Source organism: Peromyscus maniculatus, chromosome 9, assembly GCF_049852395.1.
Source record: "Peromyscus maniculatus bairdii isolate BWxNUB_F1_BW_parent chromosome 9, HU_Pman_BW_mat_3.1, whole genome shotgun sequence".
Lineage (NCBI taxonomy): Eukaryota > Metazoa > Chordata > Mammalia > Rodentia > Cricetidae > Peromyscus > Peromyscus maniculatus.
Window position 1 is genome coordinate 53,439,266 of NC_134860.1, and position 23,613 is coordinate 53,462,878.

General features: G+C 52.6%; 2 protein-coding genes across 5 annotated transcripts; both read right to left on the reverse strand.

Moving 5' to 3' along the window:
• Window positions 1–234: 234 nt before the first annotated feature.
• Window positions 235–16,586, reverse strand: Adcy4 (adenylate cyclase 4). Of its 4 annotated transcripts, none has more exons than XM_042284907.2 (26): window positions 16,467–16,586; window positions 15,970–16,358; window positions 14,306–14,503; window positions 14,042–14,203; window positions 13,148–13,297; window positions 12,261–12,409; window positions 12,051–12,162; window positions 11,292–11,419; window positions 11,010–11,168; window positions 10,646–10,778; window positions 10,293–10,466; window positions 7,075–7,109; window positions 6,875–6,961; window positions 6,617–6,686; window positions 6,059–6,156; window positions 5,250–5,334; window positions 5,000–5,137; window positions 4,283–4,393; window positions 3,866–4,050; window positions 3,578–3,662; window positions 3,010–3,168; window positions 1,741–1,887; window positions 1,356–1,463; window positions 1,133–1,247; window positions 535–659; window positions 235–437 (listed from the first exon to the last, which is right to left on the reverse strand). In XM_042284907.2, exons 2-26 carry the CDS (start codon window positions 16,126–16,128, stop codon window positions 291–293), a joined length of 3,219 nt encoding a protein of 1,072 aa, XP_042140841.2. In that variant the 5' UTR covers window positions 16,129–16,358; window positions 16,467–16,586; the 3' UTR covers window positions 235–290. The 4 variants fall into 4 exon arrangements, with proteins under 4 accessions (XP_042140841.2, XP_006988623.2, XP_042140840.2 ...); XM_006988561.4 differs by having other exon boundaries at window positions 15,970–16,160; window positions 16,467–16,578; XM_042284906.2 differs by having other exon boundaries at window positions 15,970–16,160; window positions 16,401–16,566.
• Window positions 16,587–17,466: 880 nt separating this feature from the next.
• Window positions 17,467–21,336, reverse strand: Ripk3 (receptor interacting serine/threonine kinase 3). Its single transcript, XM_006988587.4, has 10 exons — window positions 21,112–21,336; window positions 20,740–20,880; window positions 20,317–20,626; window positions 19,801–19,952; window positions 19,633–19,679; window positions 19,276–19,443; window positions 19,117–19,184; window positions 18,544–18,906; window positions 18,364–18,424; window positions 17,467–17,830 (listed from the first exon to the last, which is right to left on the reverse strand). Exons 1-10 carry the CDS (start codon window positions 21,129–21,131, stop codon window positions 17,700–17,702), a joined length of 1,461 nt encoding a protein of 486 aa, XP_006988649.2. The 5' UTR covers window positions 21,132–21,336; the 3' UTR covers window positions 17,467–17,699.
• Window positions 21,337–23,613: the final 2,277 nt, after the last annotated feature.

A 23,613-nucleotide genomic window follows, 5' to 3' on the forward strand; every position in this document is an offset into this window, starting at 1 on the left:
TAAACCTAACATCCTCTGAGGAGAGTCCCCGGAGATGGTTTCCCTTCTCTCCACCTCCCGAGGAAGTCTCCCTGGGGACCGGAGCACCCGATCCCATCTTCCAGAATTCTGTGCATCAGTACCTGTCGTCTCTCAGAAGCCACCCTCCCCTTCCCCACCCTGTAAAACAAGATATCCCAGAACGAGAGGCCTAGGAACACAGCTCGGGAAGAAACTGTGCCCTTCCCACCAGGCTTCAGATGCCCCGTAGACACTTTATTGAAGATCGTAGAGGAGGGCTGTTGAGGCGCCTAGGGTGCGGAGGGAGACCCAGTTCTCGCGAGGTCCGTGTTCAGGAAGTAGGTACGGAGCTCCCCTTTGCCTTTGACCTTGATGACGCCCCGGCTGTAGCAAGTGTAACCCAGGGATTGCAGGGCCCTCGCTGTCTCCTCGGTCACCTGCAGTTGGAGGAGGGGGTAAGCCTTGTCCTTCCTTGTCCGTCCTCGTCCACCCCCCCACTCCCCCACCCCCGTGCCTCCAAGGTAGATTTCTCACCTGGATCTTGCCAAGAACGCCTGTACTCTCCATGCGGCTGGCCACATTCACTGTGTTCCCCCAGATGTCATATTGTGGCTTCTGCGCCCCAATCACTCCTGCTACTACTGGTCCGTGGTTCAACCCTGGTAAGAAATGTGGTAATGAGGGACTTTGATGGGGGCAGCCTTTGAAGAAAGGAGATTAAGGGAGATGGAAGGTTGGGTGGTTTTTGGTTTTTCGAGATAGGGTTTCTCTGTGTAGCTTTGCACCTTTCCTGGAACTTGCTTTGTAGACCAGGCTGGCCTCGGAACGCACAGAGATCCGCCTGCCTCTGCCTCCTGAGTGCTGGGATTAAAAGCGTGGGCCACCACCGCCCGGCCGGTTGGGTGGTTTTATAAGAGAGTAGATTAGGGAAGGGAAGGGTGCCTCTCTCAGCTCTTAGACTATCAGCTTTATGCTTCAGCCAAGAGAGTAAGTCTGGCGGGTGTGTGTGTGTGTGCGCGCGCGCGCGTGCGTGCGCGCGCGCGTGTCTAGGGATGAGCTGGAGAGCAGCTAATGAAGGTCTCAGAGAAGGGAGAGGAGGTACCACATTGCCCCAGCAAAGGAGGTCCCTCACCTACGCGCAGGCGGAAGTTGTTGAAAGAGTGCTTGTTGATGATATCCAGCTTAGATCCCAGGGCCACTGCAAATTCCACCATGGTACCCAGATGGCTGCAACTTCGATCAGCATCCTGGGAAACGGGTCCACCCACCACGATGGGCACAGAAATAAGTCCAACTCTTGCAGAAGCCCACCAATGGAAGCCCAGGGGAGGGCCGATAGGCAAGGGTTGCCGTACCGGTTGCGCATCCTGCCCAGAGGTGGCATTTAAGCCTGTGGCTGCCATGTAGGTGCTGCCGATAGTTTTGATCTTCTCTACTCCGCTGAACTTCGGCTTGGAGAGCAGCTGTAGAGAGAAGAGGCTGTGTCTCCTTTCTCTCTCTCGAGATTTCACCATCCCTTCTCCAGAAAGCCTGCCCCAGGCCTTTGCAGGCTAACGGGCCAGGCTGTAGAGCAGGAGGTGGTGGTGGGAAGGAGATGGTTGGCAATGTGCGATGAAGGGAAAGCTCAGTGGACGGGGCGTGGCGTGGCGGGGGGCGTGGCTGGGTGGTCAGGAGAGCAGAGTGAAAGGAGGAGCTGGAGGGAGAATCCAGGATGCAGGACGCAGGGTCTTGGAGTCACACCTCATCAAAATCAGCAATGATCTCGTTGAGCAGCCGCAGACACTCCAGCCCCTCATGGTTGATGTTAGATTCCGAGTAGAATTCCTTAAAGTCCGGGACCGACGCAAAGAGGACACAGACACATCCGTAGGACTGGTGGTAGAGGTCCTGTGAGCAGGGGGAGGGGGGTGAGACGCTTAGCGCCTGGGCCGGCAGCTTCATGCCTCGCCCAAGGGATACGTTTGAAGAGGGTGAGCCAGGGAGCAGCTGCAGCTCAGGGTGTGAAGAGGAGGGAGCCAAATGGCCCCGTTTACTTCTTTGGAATTTAATTTAAAAAAATGTATTTATTTCTATTTTATGTACATTGGTGTTTTTGCCATGGGTGTTGGGTCCCCTGAAACTGGAGTTACAGACAGTTGTGAGCAGCCATGTGGGTGCTGGGAATTGAACCTGGGTCTTCTGGAAGAGCAGCCAGTGCTCTTTAACCACTGAGCCATCTCTCCAGTCCTGGAATTAATTTTTTAAATAGGTAAGTTTATTGATTTGTGTGTGTGTGTGTGTGTGTGTGTGTGTGTGTTTGTGTGTGTGTGTGCATGTGTGTTTGCGCGTGTGAGTGTGTGTGTGTTTGTGTGTGTGTATGTGTGTGTGTTTGTGTGTGTGTGCATGTGTGTTTGCGCGTGTGAGTGTGTGTTTGTGTGTGTGTGTGTACACATGCTGCAGCATGTGTGTAGAGCTCAGATGAGGACAACTTTCAGGAGTTAGTTCTCTCCTTCTACCTTTATGTGTGTTGCAGGTTGTGAGGCATTCTTTACCCCCTGAGCCCCAGAGAACTGAATTTTTATTTTAATTAATTAAAATGTGTTTGAATGGATACATGTGACTATCAGCTACCATATTAGATATTGTAGATCTAGAGGGATGGGTGACCTGCTCTTCAGACAGTTCCCACCACCATTTGACTAGGGCTTCTGAAAGGTGTGATATAGCCAAGATTTGGAACGATGATTGCCTTCCCCCACCCCCATCCCCACCCCCGGCCATGGGCCTCCTGCATGGTAGGCAAGCTCTACCACTGAGATATCAGTCCAGAAGATGTTCCTTCAAAACAAAAACTTGAAGCACAAATTTTGTGGCCACTAAGGACCAAGCCAAAGATTATGCTCTGAGGCTTGGGTGACTACCTGACCCACTGTTTAGGGACCCCAGAAAGTTTCATCCAAGACCCAAGAGTTTCATCCGAGCTCAGTCCCTGTGGCACCTGGGCCTCTGGAGTGTGGGGTTGGGAGTCACCTCATTGCGCCGGTTCTGGCCGATGAACTGGGGAGCCACGTATGCCGGGAGTACATTCTCCAGAAGGAGCCGGGTCAGGTTCTCCATCGTTTCAGTTTCTTCTTGCTCCTGCCTCAGCTTCTTCTTCCACAGGAAGTCCAGGCGGCAGTAATACTCATTCTAGGGTGACAGAGCAGTGCCCCCAACACCCCACATCCAGCTTAGAGAAAAATTTTAAGGTAGAACTGTCCTGGAGAGAGATGGCTTTTAAGATCTATTTCAAGTTAGGATCTACAGAATGAGAAGCAGACTCCCCCCCCCCCCATAACCATGGTTTTTCTTAGACGTAGTGTGTGTGTGTGTGTGTGTGTGTGTGTGTGTGTGTGTGTGTAGGGGTAATGGTGAGGATGAGAGGGATTTTGAGAGCGGAAGAGGTAAGAAATAGAGTCGGAACACTCTCTTGGAAGTTTCCAGTGGCCAAGTGTTACTTGGGCTCAGCCCTGGAGATGAGACGGACAAATTAGGAATGTGGGAACCCAGCCTCAGCCATTCACAGGGAGGCCCCGGAGGACGGGGCTGAGAGATGTACCTGCCGAGCCAGGACGAGGAGCGTGAAGAAGAAGATGAAGAAGTGGATGGCTCCCATCAGCTTGGGTTCCTTCAGCACCCCCGGCCTGAGAGGTCAGAATCAAGATGGCTTCCCGTCTGCCCCTTCCCGATGGCCTCCTTCTTGCTCCCGGTGCCCCAAGGGCCCCCAGCACCCCTCCCCTTTTGCCTTGTGGGTGCTTCGAGTCTGTGGGGCAAGGAGACAGCTCTGTGTCCCGTCTCAGTCACGCTCCCGAGGGCTTGAGCAGATGTGCCCTGTGACTGTACGTACCTGGAGTCCAAAGGGCTCTGATAAAGGTGGGCGACGAGACAGTCGGACAGCCAGGCGTGGGAGTGCAAAAACAGGGAACAAGATGCCACCAGCCACAGCAGAAGCAACAGTAGCTTCAGTTCGAAGCTCATGTGCAGAAAAAGGGAGCAGGAGAGGGAACCCAGCACGCAGCAATGCATGGAGTACTGCGGGACGGGGCAAAGCGGTCAGATGTATCCCCTAGCAGCGCTGGGAGAATGCCCAGGGCTCCTGTTCTCCTCCCAGGGCATGGGGCTTATCGGGCAAATTGGGATGTCACCCACGAAAACAGACACTGGCTATGACGGCCTTGGATGGAGTGTTCTTTAGCTTATGAGTTGGCAGACTGATGAGGAAGGGTTGGGGGAAGGAGATCCAGGGCTGCACAGAAACACTCACTGGGATGCTGATGAGAGGCAGGGATCCTGGCCGCTCCCAGGAAGCATTGAAAGCCACAGAAGATGCGTTGGAAGCCAGGAGAAGGCAGTCTGACGGCACGGGCAAGAAGATCTGCAGAGGGAGATGGGCTGAGGGCACGCAAACTCCTTGGGCCCAAGGGAGGCTTCAGCCGGGCTGCACCTGAGCTAGGGATGAGCTGAAGCCAGACTCCTATCCAGGGGCAAATGCTACTTCTGAACGGCGAGAGAGCTTCAGATGGGTCCTCACCGGCTGGAGGGACTGTGAGAAATGTCACGAACCCTAGTGTGTCATCGATCCAGTGTCAGCTCTTGCCAACTGCTAACCTCTCTAGGCTACCCTCCTCTCTCTTTTTAATTTGGCTGGGGGTGGGGCGTGATTCCTATTGAATTCTAGGAACAAATATAAATTCTGGAACTTTAGCCAAGTAAGCTAAAAATGATGTATGCCTAAGAGGAAAAAGATAGAAAGGACTTGAACAAGGTGTAAACAATGATTATGCCTGGAGAGTAGGGGATGGACGGACACACACACACACACACACACACACACACACACCATCATCCTTTGGTCTTTCTTCTTCAGCCGTCATTCCACACCCAGGGGTTCCCTTTCCATTCCCATTCCAGGGATTCCCTTTCAACCCGGCAGGGCCAGTGTGCCCTGATGGTGGTAGACAGAACCCCACTTTGTTCTCACCAGGCTGGCGATGGCCATGGTGAACACCAGGAGGATCGTGGCGGTACCCAAGGCTACTCGAAGTCCTGGCCGTGTGGCCACCAGGACAGACAGTGCAGGCAGCCAGTGCAACATTTTGGGACCTTTCTGGACACACTTCTGTGGAAGGAGAACCGGTGTCATAGCTGCGGGACTGGGGCTCCTTCTTCAGGAGGGTCCTGGTGGCTAGGGCTCCAGCTGGACACCCCACCCCTCTCCCCAGACCTCTCACCGTCAGGTGCTCTGAGAAGCAGACGAAGAGGAGGAGAAGGAAGAGGAGGAAAGCGATGCTGTAGGTGATGGCCAGAGCTGGGGGCCTAAGAGAAGACGAGAGGGACGCTTTGAAGGGCCAGGATGAGCTCTGGCATGAGGGGCAGTGCCTGCCCTCTGGTTGGGAGACAGGGGTTGGGAGACGGGGTTAGTCTTAGGGATCCAGAGTGGCTGCTGGTGGGGTCTGAGGTAGGACATAATGTTCTGCTGTTCTGGGGACCGAACGGTCGAGAGCAGTGTTTCGGTACAGCAGGAACTGATAAAGTTGGGGCAACATTGAAGGGATCAGAGGATTCCTAAGAGTGGCCATGGCTGAATCAGTCGGCCTCTGGGCTGAAACCCTTATTAAACTCTGAGTGCCGAACGAGACCTCAGTCTTCCAAGTCGTGGCCCAGGCTTGAGAGCCTGTCAGAACTCATTCATCTGCTGGTGAGAGGTGGGCCTGTCGATGAGAATACCGTGTCCTCTGTGGAGATGTTGTTACCGTCCAAAGGTGGAGGTGATTGAGAGCAGTCTGGATGTCCGCTAGTTCTTTTTCAGTACTGAGGGCTGAACCTAGGGCCTCATGAAGTAGATGCCACTCTGTCCCACTCAGCTACACCCCGAGCCCCAGGATGTGCCTTAAGATGAGGACTGTGATTATCTCCGGAGGATGTGGGTGAGTGACTGAAGCTCAGGGCGAAGGGGCCAGAGGAAGAGAGTGTGGGTCAGGGGTCAGGAAGAGAAAGGGCTCTCTACCTACAGGAGTCGCCGCCGCCTGGTGTGACTCACCGGTTTGTCACCAGCATCTGGATAGTGAAGTTGGACAGAAAAACCAGGAAGGTGCAGGCTGCGTAGTATTTGAAGGCGGGGAGTGCAGAGAGCCGGTACTGGAGGCAGAGGGATGGATGGAGACGGGGTATGGGTACCGACCATGGCTGGGAAGGTATCAGCCCCAGGCAAGAGGTGGGCCCCCAGCCTCACTCTCCCCCACCCTCTCTTCCAGGAGATATCCCCACTACCTACCCAAATAACCCAATCTACAGATGACAGGGTTTTTTTTTTTTTTTTTTTTTTTTGGTCATGTAACCTGGGTTGGCCTCACACACACTATGTAGCCCATGATAACCTTGAACTCCTGGCCCATCTGCCTCCGCTTCCCAGGTGCTAGGTTTACAGGCTTGTACCACGACACCTGGCCTGACTTTCCCAGGGGAGGCACAATCCCCTCACCCTAGGGTCCAAAGCTAGGCATACCTGGGAAAGACAGGCAGGGACAGAAGTCCTAAACCTTCCCAGGGGCAAGGGCCAGGGCCGGGGGATCTTGGGGTGCTCCGTTCTCCGTCTCACCTGTTTCTCCATCTCCTTCTCTCTGAAGTACAGTGTCAGGAGGTCAAAATCCTTCGACTGCTTCCACTGTCTGGTGTGAGGCAGGAGGTGGTGAGCACCAGAGAGGATGGAAGTGAGTCGGGGGGGGGGGGGGAGGTGCTCACGAGGGTCCTTCTCGAGGATGGCTCCTCACTGCCCTCCAGACCCTCAGAGGAGCACCCACCCTCCTCCACCACACCACCTCAGGGCCTCCGGCCCGCAGCCCTCTGGTGTCCGTACTTCTGAGAGTTGAGTTGCTCAATGACCTGGAAGAACTTGGCATCCCCAGTGTCCAGTTCATCATCTAGTCCCCGAGGGGGCCGACTCCTGCACAGTGACAGCCAAGCCTGTTACCACAAAAGGTCCTCAAAAGTGCAGAGCAATCCCCCTAGGGAGGATTCACCCAGTGTGCCCCACTGTCAAAGATGAGGTCTCCTCACCGGTCCAGGCTCCACTGGGGGCTGAAGACCTTCTCCTGTTAAAAAGGCACACGATGGGGCTATGGTGAATATTTCCTCTTCATGAAGACGGACTGCAAGCCTGATTGAACTTTCTACATATGTCCTTGACTGTATGCCCTTGATGTGGCTGTTTCTTCTGCTTCCAATGGCCTCCATCCCATCCTGTACCAAATCCTGCTTCCCCAGGAAGGATCATTTCAAACTCCTCCTAACTCTATAGACTTCCAGGCTCTTTAAAGCCCTTGCTTCCTCTTAGAGAACATCCCTTAACTGGGCAACCCTTTATCTCCTCTATATTTAGGTGGCTGTTAGTTCTGTGTCTCCTTAAAGACTGCAGATTCTAGGGGCTGGACCTCTTCCAGAGGTTCTGAGTTCAATTCCCATAACCATCTATAGTGAGACCTGATGCCTTCTTCTGGCATAAAGTCGTATATGAAGATAGGGCATGCATACATAAAGTAAATAAATAAGCTGGGCGGTGTGGCGCACGCCTTTAATTCCAGCACTCAGGAGGCAGAGCCAGGCAGATCTCTGTGAGTTCAAGGTCAGCCTGGGTTACCAAGTGAGTTCCAGGGAAGGCCCAAAGCTACACAGAGGAACCCTGTCTCGAAAAACAAAAAAACAAAACAAAAACAAACAAAAAATCTAAAATAATAATAATAAAAAAAAGAGTGCAGATTCTAAAGGCAAGGACTTTCCCATTGCCCCTGAATGCTAACAGATTCATTGGCTTGAAGTAGAGTGGCTGTGCAGAAAATATTGACCCACCCTCTCTGACCTTTTGTGAGGTCAGCTATGCTGAGCTGAGAGAGAGCTGGTCAAGGTAGACAACAAGGTATGGAGAAGGAAGAAAAGGAAGGGAATTCAGTTTGATTATAGTCATATAGTCATTCTCGTCTTCACCAAAAGGCACACACAACATATGCAAAGTTATAAAAACGGCTGGGTATAGAAGAGCAATTACTGAGGGAGAAAGTGGTGTTCTGTGCCCCTCAGACTAGTACAAGAGGTATGTTGAGCATCCTTTCCTACCCTCCGTGGTCCATTTGATGGAAACAGGGTCACAAATAGAAACTGGGCATATAGGAGTAGAAGGGGGAGAATAAGATACTGGGGGGGGGGATGGTAGATTCTAGATATGGGGCCTAGGTGTGCATGTATGTCCAGACTTAGCTTTTGTCAACCTGCCCCCTTATGCCTTAAGTTACATGAAAGTAGGGAAAAGAATACCTACTCATTTCTGTCTTTTCAAGAACTATTCTAGTGCCTGACACAGAAAACATTAAAAAAAAAATATGAGGGACAGGTAGGTATGGCAGCATCTAATTCCAGTACCCAGGAGGCCAAGGCGGGAAGATTGCTTCCAGTTGGGCTATATAGTGAGGTCTTATCTCAAACAACAAACAGTGATAAGATTCATGTATGGATGGAACATTTCAGCACGAATACTGCTCCACCACTCCCAATGTTCCACGATGTTAAGAGTAAGCAGGTGCAGGGCTGGAGAGATGGCTCAGAGTTTAAGAGCACTGGCTGCTCTTCTAGAGGTCCTGAGTTCAATTCCCAGCAACCACGTGGTGGCTCACAGTCATCTGTAGTGAGATCTGGCGCCCCCTTCTGGCATGCAGACACACATGCAGGCAGAACACTATAGACATAATAAATAAATGTTAAAAAAAAAAAAAAAAGTAAGCAGATGCTTGCCTAGAATACATGCAGTCCTGGGTTTGATCCCCAGGATCATGTAAAACTAGGTATAGTGGACCACATCTGTAATCTCTGCACTTGGGAGATGGAGGTGGAGAGCAGAAACTCCAAGGACATCCTTGGCTACTTAGTGAGTTCAAACCAGTTTAGGATACATGAGATAGGGAGGGGAAGGAGGAGGGAAGGAGAGAGGGAGGGCGAGAGGGAGGGAGGACTGGAGGGAGGGAGGAAGAATAGCCATGTTGGGAATTACTAATATTTAACTGAGTTCCTGAGTCTTCAGGGGCCAATTTCTGGGCTGATGAGGCCCTGCTCCAATCAGGAGGTGCCCTCAAACAAGCTGTGCTTGTCCCACCACTCTGATGCTTGGCCTTCACAACAACACTCTGGGGGGCCTTTCTGTTGCAGGAATTGCACCCAAGGTTGTCTCCTGGTCCTTGGACTTGTGGCAGACTCCTCACAGTGCTCCCTTTGCACCATGGAGGCCTCGGTTTGCAGCAGGGCGTGGGCTCCTGGTGCTCTACTTTCTTTTCCTCCTGCTCACTTAGCCCCGTGACCTCTTCCTTCACTAGACTGGCGTTTAGAAACCCTTCCTAGAGCTGCTGAGGCCAGTGTGCCCCTCGTCCTCACTGCTTCCCGATCTCTATCACTGTTTCTGCTGGCCTGAAGAGGAGGAAGGGGATGTAACACGAAGTCTCGGAAGGCACCTCAAAAATCCAGCCAGGCGTGTCTGACACTGTCGTGGGAGAGCTTCAGAAAGGCGGCTAGAGTGTGGAACAGATTTGGGAAAGAGGACGATCGGGGAGAGAAGCTGAAATACATGCCTTTAGGAACATGACCTGGCCCCCGTACGGAGCACTAACCCTGAGAAGATTCGAGAGCCTTCTCTACGGGTGGGCCACAGGTTACCTCTAAGTCTTATATATAGGTCCAGCAGTAACAGGCCATGCCCTAACTTCACCCGGATAAGCTGTAAGCCCACCTCTTCCCCTCTGCCACAACCTTGCCTGCTCACAATCTTGCCTCTTCAAGGCCATGAGCAATGTTTCCTGTCACCTCATCGTCCTCGCGTCTGAGTGCCGAGGAGCCGAGGAGTAGAGGCAAAAACCCAGCTTGCCCACAACTTAACTTGGGGAGGGATGAAAGAAAGGATGAAATTGTAGTAACGGACCTTGAGAGAGGCATTTGCTGGTGGGATGGGTGTGCCCAGTCAGGAGGAAGTGGGGTTTAGCTGTTTCCTTTGGATGCCAGGGGAAGGGAGGGCTGAGGTGCAATGGGTATGGTATCTATGGGGATCTTTCGTTATCTCTGAGGTGAGCTGGAAGGGAGGGCAAGAAAAGGTCTGAACCACTGATTGGGGCAACCAGGAAGTTCAGGGCTGTCACACCTTACCAAGAGATTCGTGAGGGGAGGCTGGCAGGGGAGCCTCGTGACGGTGGGGGCTGTTTTTTTCCCCCAAGCACAGGGTTTTATGACGGAGGTATACGTACCGGGAGTGGGGTGGAGGCAGACACGGGACTGTCAACGTGGCTCAGGTGGGCGAAAGGCTTGGCCGCACCCCAAGACTCCAGATAACGAGTCATCAGTAGTGATGGACGCATCTCGTGGCCCTCCAGAGAAGACAGCAATCCTTTGGCAGTCCCCTTCTCGTCTTCCTCCTCAGCCTGGGATGTGTAAAGTCAGAGAGTAAAAATGAGATATTTCCCCCACTCTCCCACACCCCTTACAGGCTTGTCCCACATCACGACACAGCAACTCAATTTCTGGCATAGAAGGAAAGACGGGTCTTGCTGACTAGGTGGTTTGCTTGGTCCAGTCTGTGGGGTCCAAGCTGGGCTTTTACCCGAGGGTCGATGACCAGGTATGTAGGTTCGCCTAGCTCCCGAAGGTATGGTTCTCGGTGTTCCATGTCTGCACTCTCCACAGCAAAAGCCCCTGCCAGCAGGGCCAGGGTAGCCCCTGTGATGTGCACGCGTCTGGAAGGAGGGAGCAGTGAAATCAGGAGGGAAGGCCTCTAAACCTTTGATTTCTTTCCAAGACCATTCCCAGAGCTGTGACTTCAAGAAAGGCCCCATGTTATAGGGAGTGCCTCCAGACACCCCAGAACCCCCCTGAACTTGTCTTAGGGACTGTGAACAGGGTGGTAAGTAGCATGTGGGGGATTCAACTGGCCTTTGGCTGGAGCTGCCCCAGGCACCACGTCTTACCCTGGAACACCGCCGGCTTCCATGTGGTTGGCCAGTGTGACATCATGGGACCAGACATCATACTGCCACTTCTGTAACCCAATGACTCCACAGAGCACACTGCCCGAGTGCACACCCACACGCATGTTGATGTCCACACCGGTGGCCACCCGAAGTTTCCTGAGCCGAGTGTAGGACAAGCTTAGTCCCGCCACCCTCCTCCTCTTCTCTGCCAGCCTGCCTCCCACATCCCCTCCAACCTCTGTTCCTCTGAATTTCCCCGGCTCACACACCCAAGCTGACCTGATGGCCCGGCACATGTCCAGTCCCATGCGCACGCAGTTGATGGCGTGGTCTGGTAGCGACAGTGGCAGTCCGGAGACACAGTAGTAACAGTCTCCCAGGATCTTGATCCGCATGCATTCGTGCTCCTGGGAGTATGTGTGTGGGTGTGTGGAGGAACCTGGTTAGAGGCCAGAGGGGTAGGAGGGAGTTGGGAAAGGTGTGTGTGTCGGGGGGCAGCTGTGGCATTCCTGAAGAATTTCTGAGTGTCTAGGTCAGATCTATGGCCTCCCTTGAAATGGGGCTGACTGAGGTCTCTCCTGCAATGTCTTTATCAGAAGGAACAATCAAGGGCTGGAGTGTCTGTGGTCCTCCTCAGTTTTGGTACATGTGGGGGACATTCATATCAGCCCATGATAATAGTGTCAGGATTGAGGGACATGGAGGCAGACTCCAACCTAGGGTGTATCCATCATGTCTGATCAGGTGCTAAGCTGAATTGTCGAAAGCGGGGATTTCTCCCGGAAGGGCCTCCCAAGGCCAGAATGCCTGAAAATCTCTGCGCACATTCGAAGGCATTACGCTAGGGATGTCCGTAAAGACATGGAGAGGTCTCTTGGGGATGGTGACAGTTTCCTGAATGGGATCATTTGTGAGTGGTTCCTGCTTCTACTGCAGGATCAGGGAGCTTGGCCTGTCATGTAAGACTTCTTAGGAGATGGGTGCTCCCCAGCATGTGGTATTTGAGGGCCCCTGGGTGGGGAGGGAGACCCCTCTGACCTTGGCGATTTGGTCAAACTTGCCAAACAGCTCATTGAGCATGAGTACCAGCTCTTTAGGGGAGCACTCGCTGGCCAGCCTCGTGAAGCCCACGATGTCCGCATACAGCACACTGCACAGGGTGGACGGCGTCAATGGGGGGGCCACGGTGGCAGCCCAGGCTTCCCGCCCCCCCCCCCCCCCGCGCCGCCCCAGCTTCTTCCCTCATACCTGACTCCTTGGTGCCTCTTGACATACAGGCTGTGGAAGTTGTTTGTGTTCTCTGGCCGTGACCTCTGCCCAGTCTGCAGCCTGGCCATGATCTCGGCCTTCATCTCTCGGGCCAGGTAGGCAGGCAGGATAGACAGAAGGAGGTGCTCCTGGAGAGAGTCCCTGTGGTGACACCCCTCCTACTCTCCTGTGCCCTGTCACCAAGAGCCTCAGCCCTCCATGTTGCACAGGTCCCCGCACATTACATCTACCCATTAGTATGCTCCCCAACATTTCCAGTCCATCCAGCAGGACTCCATCACCCGGTTCTGTCCTGGTCACTTAGGGACTGGACTCAGTATCAACACCTAAATTTGAAATCTTCCTTTAATAATTTTCATCATGTTCATCATCATCATCATCAATTATTATTATTTTGAGACAGTATCTTACTATGTAGCCCTGGCTGGCCTGGAACTCACTATCTAAACCAGGGTGGCCTCAAATTCACAGATATATGTCTGCCTTTGCCTCCCAAGAGCAGAGATTACAGGTGTGCACCACCATATCTGCTAAAATTTAATTTTATTTATGTGCCACAATGTGTGGGTGGGGGTCAGAAGACAGCTTTGTGGAGTTGGTTATCTCCATCTACCTTTACTCAGGTTCCAGGAATTGAACTCAGGTCTTCAGGCTTGTGCAGCAAGGGTCTTACCCTCAGCTATCTCACTGGGCTTCAATCTGAATCTGACAACAATCTTCCCAGGGGTGGGTGGTAGTCACATTTCATGTAAGAGGAAATACTTGAGAAAGGCAAACGGATTACCCACACCCACTCCATACGAAGGTGCTAAAAAGCTGCTCTTTCTGAGCCATTGTCCTCTTCCTGCCTTTTAGGTCCTACTGACCTGATGCTTTTTCTCAGTGTCCAGCCTCCGGCGTGAGTGCAGCGATCTGAGGGCCTCCCGGAACGTGGCACGCAGTGCTCGCTCCATCAAGGCCTTGTGGTATGCTCCCGCCACGTTTCCACACAGGAACAACACCGCGTTTGCTGCCAACTGTGGGTAAAGGCCAGGCTTGGAAAGTACACCACCCAGTGGGGCTGCGAGAGTCTACCTGGGTAGCTCAAGTTGGCTCGAAGAACAGGATGAGGGGAGCCTGGCTCTACAGTGAGGGACCTAAGTTTCTCAGGACAATTGGTGTCACACTATGACATCCACGGGAGAGAGCTGGTCCCTTTCCTCCTCTCTGCTCTCCGCTGTAGAGGCTTGGCTGCTGGGCTAACCTGGCCACTTAGGTCTAGATGTCTTGCGTGTTTATTTCCTCTCCGAGAATACTATCCCACCACGTTCACCTCCTGAGCCTATTCCACCTGCAAGAAACTATTCAAGTTCTAATCACATTTTCCACTTTTTACTTCTGTACCCGTGAGAGAATACTGGCTGATTTCCTCAGAGGCTATAGGGCCCTCTTCTGGTAAAGGCAGGCATGATACACTGATGTACCAGCTCCAAGAGATCACTATAAGGGGGTTTATCTGTGTTGGTTCCTGCACTCAGGCTTGAGCCCTGCTTTGGAGTCCCAGCTCAGCAAATGCTCAGAGGATTTTTATCAAGCAGCTGAGCCAGTTGTGGAACATTACCTGCACTCTCGTTTTGTTTGTTTGTTTTTTCAAGACAAGGTTTCTCTGTGTAACAAGCCTGGCTTATCCTGGAACTCACTTTGTGGACTAGGCTGCCTCTGCCTCCCGAGTGCTGGGATTAAAGGCGTGCGCCACCACCCAGTTACTACTGCATTTTTACCTGTGGTAGCAGAGCCTTCTGTGAGTCAGGCTGCCACCCAAGGTACAGTCCAAGGACCAGCAGATGTGAGAGTGATGAGGTGAGGCCAGCAACAGCAGCATCCCGCATGCCCAAGGGCAGCATGGCATACACGGTGAAGATGATGAAGAGGAAGAAAGATACCTGGAGAAGGGGGTGGAAAGCTGAAAGCCCGGGCTTCGCCGACGAACAGGGCCTGACTTCGAGGTCCTCATTCTCTGGCCCCTTGATGGTCATTCTCCTCACCTGGTCCCAGGCGCTCACCACACCCCCAGTGAACAGGAATCCGTGGCCCAGAGCCAGCAGCGCGGCCCAGATGAGGCCAGAAAGAGGTCGTGTCCAGCGCTGCAGTTGCTGTTCCCGGGAAGCCAGCCCCAAGAGCAGAGAGAAGCCACCCAAGGCACACAGCACGGTTGTCAGGAAGCTCGGGTCTGAGGTCAGTTCCTGTGGGGAAAGGGTGTAGGAAGCAAGACTGAGATGAGGGGCTTTGGCGTTGTTTGCAAGGTGAGAGGGAGCAAGTTAGATGCCGTCCAGTTCAGTTCTGTAAAATGTCTTACACACAGGCGCAAAAAGAAAATAGGGCTGGTGAGATGGCACAGTGGGTCGGGGTGCTTGCCACCAAGCCTGGTGATCTGGTTTGATTCCCAGAATCCACATGGTGAGAGAAGAGAACTCATTCCTTTGAGTTGTCTTTTGACCTCCACAGGTGTGCACTCATGTACAACACACACACACACACACACACACACACACACACAAACACACAACAAAAACAAACAAACAAAAAACTCCAAAAAACAAAAAAAAAAAACCCCAAAACCAAAAACAACTAAATAAACGAAAGAAAACAGTAGGCCAGCATCAGGTCGAACCATAAGAACCTGCTGAAAGTCTACCGGTTTCACCCATGAAGTTCATCAGTCTCACGTGGTTCAACCTAATACCTCCCACCCTCTTTCTGAAACTCAGTTTGTTTCTTCTTTCCGTTTTGAGGTGGGGTCTCATGTAGCTTGGACTGGCCACCGACTCCCTGTGCTGGGGTTCCTGATTTTCCTGGCTGTTCCCACAGTTTATCTGTTAAAGGGGGAACTGTAGCATGTCCTTGGCATTCGGAGTGAATGTCCCCCAAATGGCTAACTTGCTGAGGCGAATCCTCCCCCCAGAAACCATGGCGCTGAACTTCACAAATGTTTACCCAGGTAGCCCAAGTTTCTGCAGCTTCTTGCCACTCCGAGCCCTGAGATCTGGATACCTGCCTTTCCTCTAGCCTAGAAGTCCGGTTGCTACCCCTACCCTTTGTTCCCACCTCTTTCTGGACTTGGTGTAGACAAGGATTCTCAGTCCTTTTTCCCACCTTGCCTCCAAAGAGTGGAAGGAAAACCCGGAGCAGAATATTTCTAGATTTGGGATTGAAGACCCCCTTCCTGCCCAACATGAAAGTGAAAAAAAAAAAAATTCTTTTGGTGGGGGAGGAGGGCAACTAAACCACAGTGGATGAAAACTGCCTTTTGGAAGTCTGGGGGCACAGTTAACAGCCCCACATTCCCTAAACAGGAGAGAAAAAGTCAGGAAATGAATTCCCCCAGGGACGTGAGTCGAGTTTCCTCTCTGGAGAGCTGGAAAATCCGGTGTTGGATTTACCGTAGAACATAGTGAGGTGCATCCGGATCGCACTCCCCTCCCAGGATAGACCCAGAGAACAAGCCGAGAGAGACCAGGGCTTGGTCACATGTGCCCAGAGTCACAACAATTCACGATGAGGTTCAATGCTTCTTTTCCGGTTCCCAGCAAAGACATTACTAACTAAGAGACCCCGCAAATATCCTTCAAATATCCAGTCCTTCAAATATCCCCAGCCCGAGGCCGCCCCTGCCTAGAGCAGACTCCCGCCGGCACTTAGCCCATCTCACCCTGCCGCTGGCCCAGGCGACGGCTGGCAGTGCCACGAGCGTGCACAGCACGATGACCAGGAGCAGCAGTAGCAGTGGGTACTGTTGGCTCAGGCTGTAGTAGGTCTCGTAGAAGAGATCTTCGCTGGGGGGCGGCCGGGGACCGAAGAGGCGGGCCATGGTCTCCCCCGCCCCAGCCCGGAGCCCCTGCCCTGGGGACGGCAGGGCACTGAGTTAAAAAGCCAGCCCGCGTCACCGCGCTTTTCTTCCTCTCCCGGAGCCACTCTGACCCTTCAAGCCTAAGCTTTCCGAAGCAGTAGGGTTCCCTGCCAGGCGCTCTCTCAAAGGGGTCCCGGCTGGATGTGACAGGTCTTCTCGATCCTTCCCACAACCCCGACCGTGGTAGTGCCCTAGCCAAAAAAAAAAAAAAAAAAAAAAAAAAAAAATCTCACCAGAGGGACAGGAGTCGGATCTGATGAGAAGGGGGCCCCAGAATCTCCCTCTACCCATCAACTCACTGCTTTGTGCCAAGCTCCCGAAGCCCTCTCAGCAAAGCTGGGCCCCGGGAGGGAGCCTGGGTAGGCAGGCTGCCACTTACCCTCGCGGCTTTGCTAGTGGCTCAGGGCGACTGGCGCTTCCCTCTGGCGCCAAGGCCCCCTCCCACTTCCCCACGATAGAGTCCGGCCCCTTCCCGTGCCTAGGCAGACTACCCTGGCTGCCTCCCATGCTCAGATTGTGTGCTCTAACCACCACCTTCCCTCTTTCTTCAATGAAGAGCAGGTGGGCTGTGGGAGAAACACGAGGTGATGGGGAGGACCGAGAGGGATGTATCAAGATAAAGACCCAGTATGTGGAAATGGAGAGGCTGGGAAGGCTGGAAGTGTTGCCTGGGAGATCGCTGGGAGGAGGGCCGTCCTGATAGGGTGTGGGTGAGGACAGATGTGGCATTTCCCTTCCACTTTTGGTCCCCCAGGTGTGGCCAAGTGTGAACTACCCAAACCCTAGCCATCTCTAGCTCCTTGGGTGGGTGCTTCTCTTTGCTGGACATAGTTACCAACTTTTGGACCCAAAGAATCAAAAATACTCCCATGCCCAGAACGCAAAGTGCATGAAGTCTGTGCCATGGGAGGATGGATGGTCTAGAGAGCCTGAGGCACCTTTGAATTTCTAGAGACACCCTCCTTTGCCAGGACCCCAAAGCCAGTGCTCAAAATCAAGGAGAAATGGGGAGTGGCGAGGCCACACTTCTATCCTGTCAGGTCAGGCTTAGGGTGGCGTCAGTCCCGAGCGCTGGAGGAAGCGCTCCACCCTGAGATTGAAGTACCAGAGAGCCAAGGCTCTGCTATCCCTTCCTGCCACCAGCTGGGCCCTGACCTTACATGCCGAGAGGTTGCCCATAACTAGTCCCCAGGGCCCCTCTTCCTGCTTCCGCCAGGCGGCAGCACCATCTCCTTCTTCCCGGTAGCCAGCTCCTCCTGGCTGTCCATCCCTGCTCCCTGATTGACACCTCAGACTCACTCACAGTTAACATTGTATTTATTGACTTTTGGGGCATAGGTCAAAAGTCAGTTTGGGTGTAGGACTTAATGCTCTCAAGGAGTATTGTGGACCACAGGAAGTGGCCGTGATTGTCTCAGCCATTCCAGGTGGCTTACAAAGTGCTTTAGTTTCCATTATAATTATAATAGTGGCTGGCTGCATTACAGGCTCCAGGCTCTCGAGGTCCTTTCTGAAATCTACTTGCGGAGGGGCTACCAGCCCCTACCCCTGCCGCACTGTGCTGGGCCCTTCTTGGGCAAAGCAGTTCTTGGTGGTATTGCCAAGTGGTTATTGTTTCCAATCTGCACTCCAGAACAGTTGGTGATGGTAACAGACGGTGGCCCTTTAAGAGAAGAGGAGGTGGGAGGGTTCAGTGGTTAGAAAGATGAGTTTAGCAAGCACTTTGGGGAGAGGGGCAGTGGCACCTTGTGTTCATCCCGGGGAGTGCAAATGCAGGGTCTTAGCCGGCTGGTGACTGTGAGCTGTACCTCTCCAGAGTTGGTCTTATAGAAGAAGCTCGGGAGGAACAGTGCCTGCTCTTTGGGTGTCTTCGATGGAAGACCCTCTGAACTGCCTTAGCAATAAGGGAACTGTGAAGGGTTATGGTTCTGGTGCTGGGGAGAGTCAGCAGATCCTGGGGCAAATCCAGGCTTTGTTGTGTGACCTCAGTGGGATCCTCACCTAGTGGGTGTCCAGTTCCTCATGCATTAAATGACAAAGATTGGGTTGGATGATCTCTATCCTTTCTCTCCCCCCCCCCCCCCCGCCCTCCCCGCCGTCCCCGAGGTTAACTCTATTCTATATAAAGGTGTTGAGGAAGAAGGTGATGGAAAAGCTGAGCAGGGGGAGAGGAATGGAGGGTTGAAGAATGGGTACCTGCTGCTGCATTTGGCCCCGGGACCCAGGAGGTCCAGGTGGTGCCATGTCTTTGATCTCCCTGCAAATAGCACAAAGTTCTCAGGCTTTCTATTCAAGAGGCACATCAATCACTGTGTACCCCTCAACCCTAAGTTTTCCTTGGTAAGGGGGCACACCCTAGTCTTGCCAGTGTCTCACCTGATTCCTTTGGGGGTGAGGACCTGGAGTCTCAGTAAAGTTTGGACTGGGTGCTGGGCCTCTGGAGGGCAAAGTACGTGGAATGTGGGGAGTTTGTGGAATGTGGGGAGTTCCAGCCACCGTATCTGTAGACGTCACTGCTGTTGTGGCATGCCCAGTCGGTTCTGCCCGTGCCCCTCTCCTTTCAGTAAGGCTTATGCCTTTCTCCGGAACTGGTCTGACACCCTGCTGCAGATGCAGGCGGTCCAACATTTCAGAAACCGTCGCTTTCCCAGGGCCATCCATTTCTGCAGCTCTCTGGCCTGGCTCTAGGGCAGACAACTTGCTGTCGCTGTTTCGGTGCTGAGACAGATATTGCTTTACCTGCACAGAGAGGAGTTAGGGGAGCCAGAGTCAGGGAGTATTTTCTTGGTCTCTAATCTGTTACCTGGAGACTCAGGGGTAGACTGGGTGGGCAGGAATGATGGTCAAGAACTAAAGAATGGTGGCCAGTGAAGATATATTGGATGGTCAAGGGAGCCACTTGCCATCCCTGAATAGCTCCTGGATGGGGAGGCGGTTTTGGGAACTAACCTCAGAGACAGCATCATCTACCTTGTCCCGTACCAGGATGTAGGTTTTATTGGTTTTTGGTTGACAATCTGAAAGGCAACAGAGTGAGTTGTATATGAGCAGAACTTTCCTGCGGAAGACCCAAGTCTATCCTAGTTGCTAGAGAAATAGCCATCTCACCCTGGAAGGATGGCCTGTCCTTGGGCTCAGAACGCCAGCAGCGCACCATTAACTCCTTCAGTACTTCCAAGCCAGGAGTCTCAGGGCTGGACAGAGGCAGCTCTGTCAATGGGGGTCGATTCTGCCTTTCAAAGACTGCGCCATGAACTAGTGATGTATGGTCTACCACTGGAGTAGGGGAGAGTGATAACAAAAGGAATTCATGATGGGAGGAGACAGATCGTGGACAGAGGCAGCAGCGAGTGTCATCCAAGGAAGGGGTGAGGCGGGAAGAGGGCAGTCTCAGTAGGTAAGGATGGAAGGGCTCGGGGTTTTAGGGCACCTAGGCTAAGAGTCTCAGAGTCCGTATAGTCTTACACTCGGCTTCTCTTCCAGTCAGGACGGCCCACATGAGGATCCCGAAGCTGCACAGACACAAAGTGGAGACTTAGCTGGCCCCTGGCAAGACCACTTTCCCATATCACATCCTTGAAAAGGGCCCAAATAAGCGTAGACATTTGGGATATTTGGGGGTGGATAGCTTACCTGTAGATGTCGCTGGCTGGGGACGCCTTCTGGTTGACATCAACCAATAGCTCTGGGGCCAAGTAAGCTAGGGTACCCCCTGGATCCCTGGACCTGGACCCTGACCCCGACTGTGACCCTCCTTGAAATGTGGACAGGCCAAAATCTGCTATCTGTAAAGGAAAGGAAGAGCGAGGTATCAGATGAAGCAGGCCAGAGAGTCTCCAGAATTTTCCCTCTGTCTCCTCCAACAGATGCAGCCTCAGCTTTTTGAAGATGGAGGACCAGAGGGAAAGGTAGAGTCAAGGAGATCTCGGGGAAGAGATCTAAGTTGCTGATGGGCAGCCCTGGGTCCATGGGGGCTTTGTGGAATAGGCCTGTGGAACTGACCCAGATGGGTAAGGAGGGCCTTTGTCCCTTCCTGGTGTGGCTAGAGATAAAACTCCTAGTTGATCTGGGTAGTCTTGTATTCAGAGGGACAGACCGAGGGTATTCAACATGGTTCCCAAGCTTGCACTAGGGTGTAGATGGGCTGACCTTGGCGTGGAGCTCTGGGTCCAGCAGGACATTGGAGGGTTTGAGGTCCCGGTGCAGGAGCACTGGGTCCAAGCTGTGCAGGTAACACATCCCCAGGACCACTTCTTGCAGCAGGCGGCAGAGGAGCGGCCAGGGCCGAGGGCACTTGGGCTGCAGCAGCCCTGCGAGGGAGCCGTTCTCCATGAATCTTGTCACCAGAGCCGGTCCAGACACGTAGTCCCACTCGAGGGTCTCGGTGACCCCCAGCAGGAGCAGCACGTGCTGGTTACGCAGTTTCGCCATAGCGTTCACCTCCCTGAATATCGCCTCCCTGCACTCCGAAAAGGGAGCCACCGTTGGGACCAGACCCTGGAAGAACTCTCCTCTCCCCGCCCCTTCGGGCCCCTCGATCAGATCCTGCCTAGAGCTGGGGCAGCCACTCACGAGTTCACGATCTTGACTGCCACATCATAGCCCCATGTTCTGTGTTGTGCCCGGAACACTGCACCGAACCCGCCTTTGCCCACAAACTTCGGGTTCTTCAGTTCTTCACAGGGCACGAGAGAGGCCGAGGCACCACTGGGCCTGAGAAGAGGTTCTTGTCCAGTAGGGGGCCCAGCCCCACGTCAGCGCATCCTGTCTCCCAAGCTCCGCGACAGCGCGTGGGCAGCGTGTCAGCCTCCCCCCCCCCCCACCGCGGGCCACCTGGCCCCCAAGCTTAGTCCCCTGCCTCAGCTAAGGCGCTCCCAGTCTGTCCCGGGGTATCCTGTGTGGGTGCGCCGGAGACTGAGGACCCATCACTCACGCCCCACTCACCATAACTTGCCAGAAGCCATCAGGAGCTAGCGATTGCCTGGAGTTAGGTGCAGAGAAAGAGCGGGAACGACGCCGCCTACGGCTGGGGGTTTGGGCCGAGAGGAAGACAGGACCCCGAAGAGAGTGATCTATTGGTCAAGGCGCGGAGGGCCAGGCCCCGAATTCCGCTTCCCAGGTCGCTCTCCCTACTTTGAATGAGTGACTGAACAACTTCCTTCTTAAAGGCAAAGGGCACTTGTACGGTCCCGCCCGCCGGGGTGGGGCAACTGGAAACCTGGGGCTGTTCATTGCTGGGCACCTGCCTTGAACTGCTTCCACCTTAGGAACCACTGGGCACTGGGTGTGCCACAAAAGGAGACCTCACCATCCAGGGAGGCACAATCGGCTCCCCACAACAGCCCAGTCTCTCTAGGAACTCTTGTGTTCGCAGCACCATCCTTTGCCAACCATATTGGGCGGAAGGGAGGATGGGCATTTTATGGTCTTAGACTCAGCTCTCCTAAGGTCATGGGTAATGCTTCTTCTAATGCTCGCCTTGGGCCAGGTACACATACTGGCTTCTTTAATCTCAGATCAACTTTATTTACCTTTCTATAGACAAGGAACACCAAGCATTTACAGTTTAAGTACCCTGGCCAAGTAAGTATGGAAATAGCTTAGAACCTGGTTCTACTCCACCAAGCTAGCCCACATTTATTTATTTAAATTTTTTTTATTGAGACACGGTCTCTCTGTGTGGCCCTGGCTGGTCTAGAACTTGCTATATAGACCAGGCTGACCTCAAATTTACAGAGAGCCATCTGCCTCTGCCTCTAGAGTAAGTGCTGGGATTAAAGGTGTGTGCGACCATGCTTGGATTGTTTATTCTTTTTTTTGGAGCTGAGGATAGAACCCTGGGCCTTATGCTTGCTAGGCAAGCGCTCTACCACTGAGCGAAATCCCCAAACCCCTTTGTTTAAATTCATTTTTAAAATTTATTCATGTGTGTGGGGGTGGGGTGCATGTAACGGTGTGCGTGCGTTTGGAGGACAGAGGGCGACCTCAGGTGTTTGACCTCACCTTCCACCTGGTTTGAGATGTGGTTCTCTGCTGTGTGCACAATGCTGGCGAGCCTGCGGGTGTCCCAGGATTCTCCTGTCTCTGCCTCTTCATCTTACTGTAGGAATACTGGGATGACAGACACCGGTGACTGTCCCCAATATCTCTTGCGTTGTGGGGATTTGAACTCAGGTCCTCATGCTTACATGAGGAGAGCTTTAACCACTAAGCTACCCTCCCCCTAAGCTCAAGCTAGCTTTTTTTTTTTTTTTTTACAAATGCCTCTGGGCTGTATAAGTCCGCCTGTGGTGCAGGAGCCTGTGGAGGGTGTGACACATACAGTCATGCACTGAAGGACCTCCTCTCTGAATTCCTGCTCACATCATTATTCACAGCTGTTCTTTTTTGTTTGTTTGTTTGTTTTTAATAGTTCAAATTTTTCTTTTATTTATTAAATTAATTAATTAATTTATTTTTCTATTATCAGCTTGATCCAGTATGTATTCTTAATAGTGAAGTGTTTCATTGAGGCTTGTTCAGTAATTGAGTAAAACCAAAACTTATTATAAGCCACAGTCATTCTAGGGTCCCCCATGCTATATATATAGCTTCCATGGTTCTGTGGGTTGCAGTCTGATTGTTCTTTGCTTTTTTTTTTCTTTTCGATTCTTTTATTTATTTATTTATTTATAAATTACATTCGTGATATTAATCACATTTGTGGTATTCATAGATTACATTTGCAGTATTCATTCAATTATATATATACATACATACATATATATATATATTTAATTTTAAATGTCGAATGTCATTTCTTGAAAGGGGTAGGAGGTCTTAAATACAGGCTTACAGCACAATGGGAGAACCCCGGAGGGCACTAGTTCGCTACTGATGTTTTATAATCTTGCATCTAAGTTGTTAACGCCCATTATTCAGGATACACAGACAAGGAACTTCCCTTAAGCATTCAGGAGGGTGGAACCTGGCAGGGAATTAGCATTGGGAGGATATCAAAGTCAAGGTTCGCAAGCAAGGCCCCAAACGGAGGGCCAGGACCCTGCAGGTCCCCCTTTTATTAAAAAATGAGCTTCTGACTTGGGTTGCGTGGGACGTCAGCAGGTCACCTTACCCGTCATGGAGACGCCTGCCCAGGCCACACAGGTGCTCTGTCTTAGGTGGGTGAGTGCCCTGTTCTTTGCTTTATATCTAGTATCCACTTATGAGTGAGTACATACCATGTTTGTCCTTCTGGGTTTGGGTTACCTCACTCAGGATGATTTTTTCTAGTTCCATCCATTTGCTTGCAAATTTCACGTCACAGCTGTTCTTGACACTGGTAGGGACTTGTCTGCTCTGTGAACTGCTCCGTGGAGCTGGCAGGCTCCAGATCTCTCCCAGGGCACCGCAATCAGGCCAGGTGTGCTGGCCCTGCCACAGGGCTACTGCCATGGTGGTGCCCAT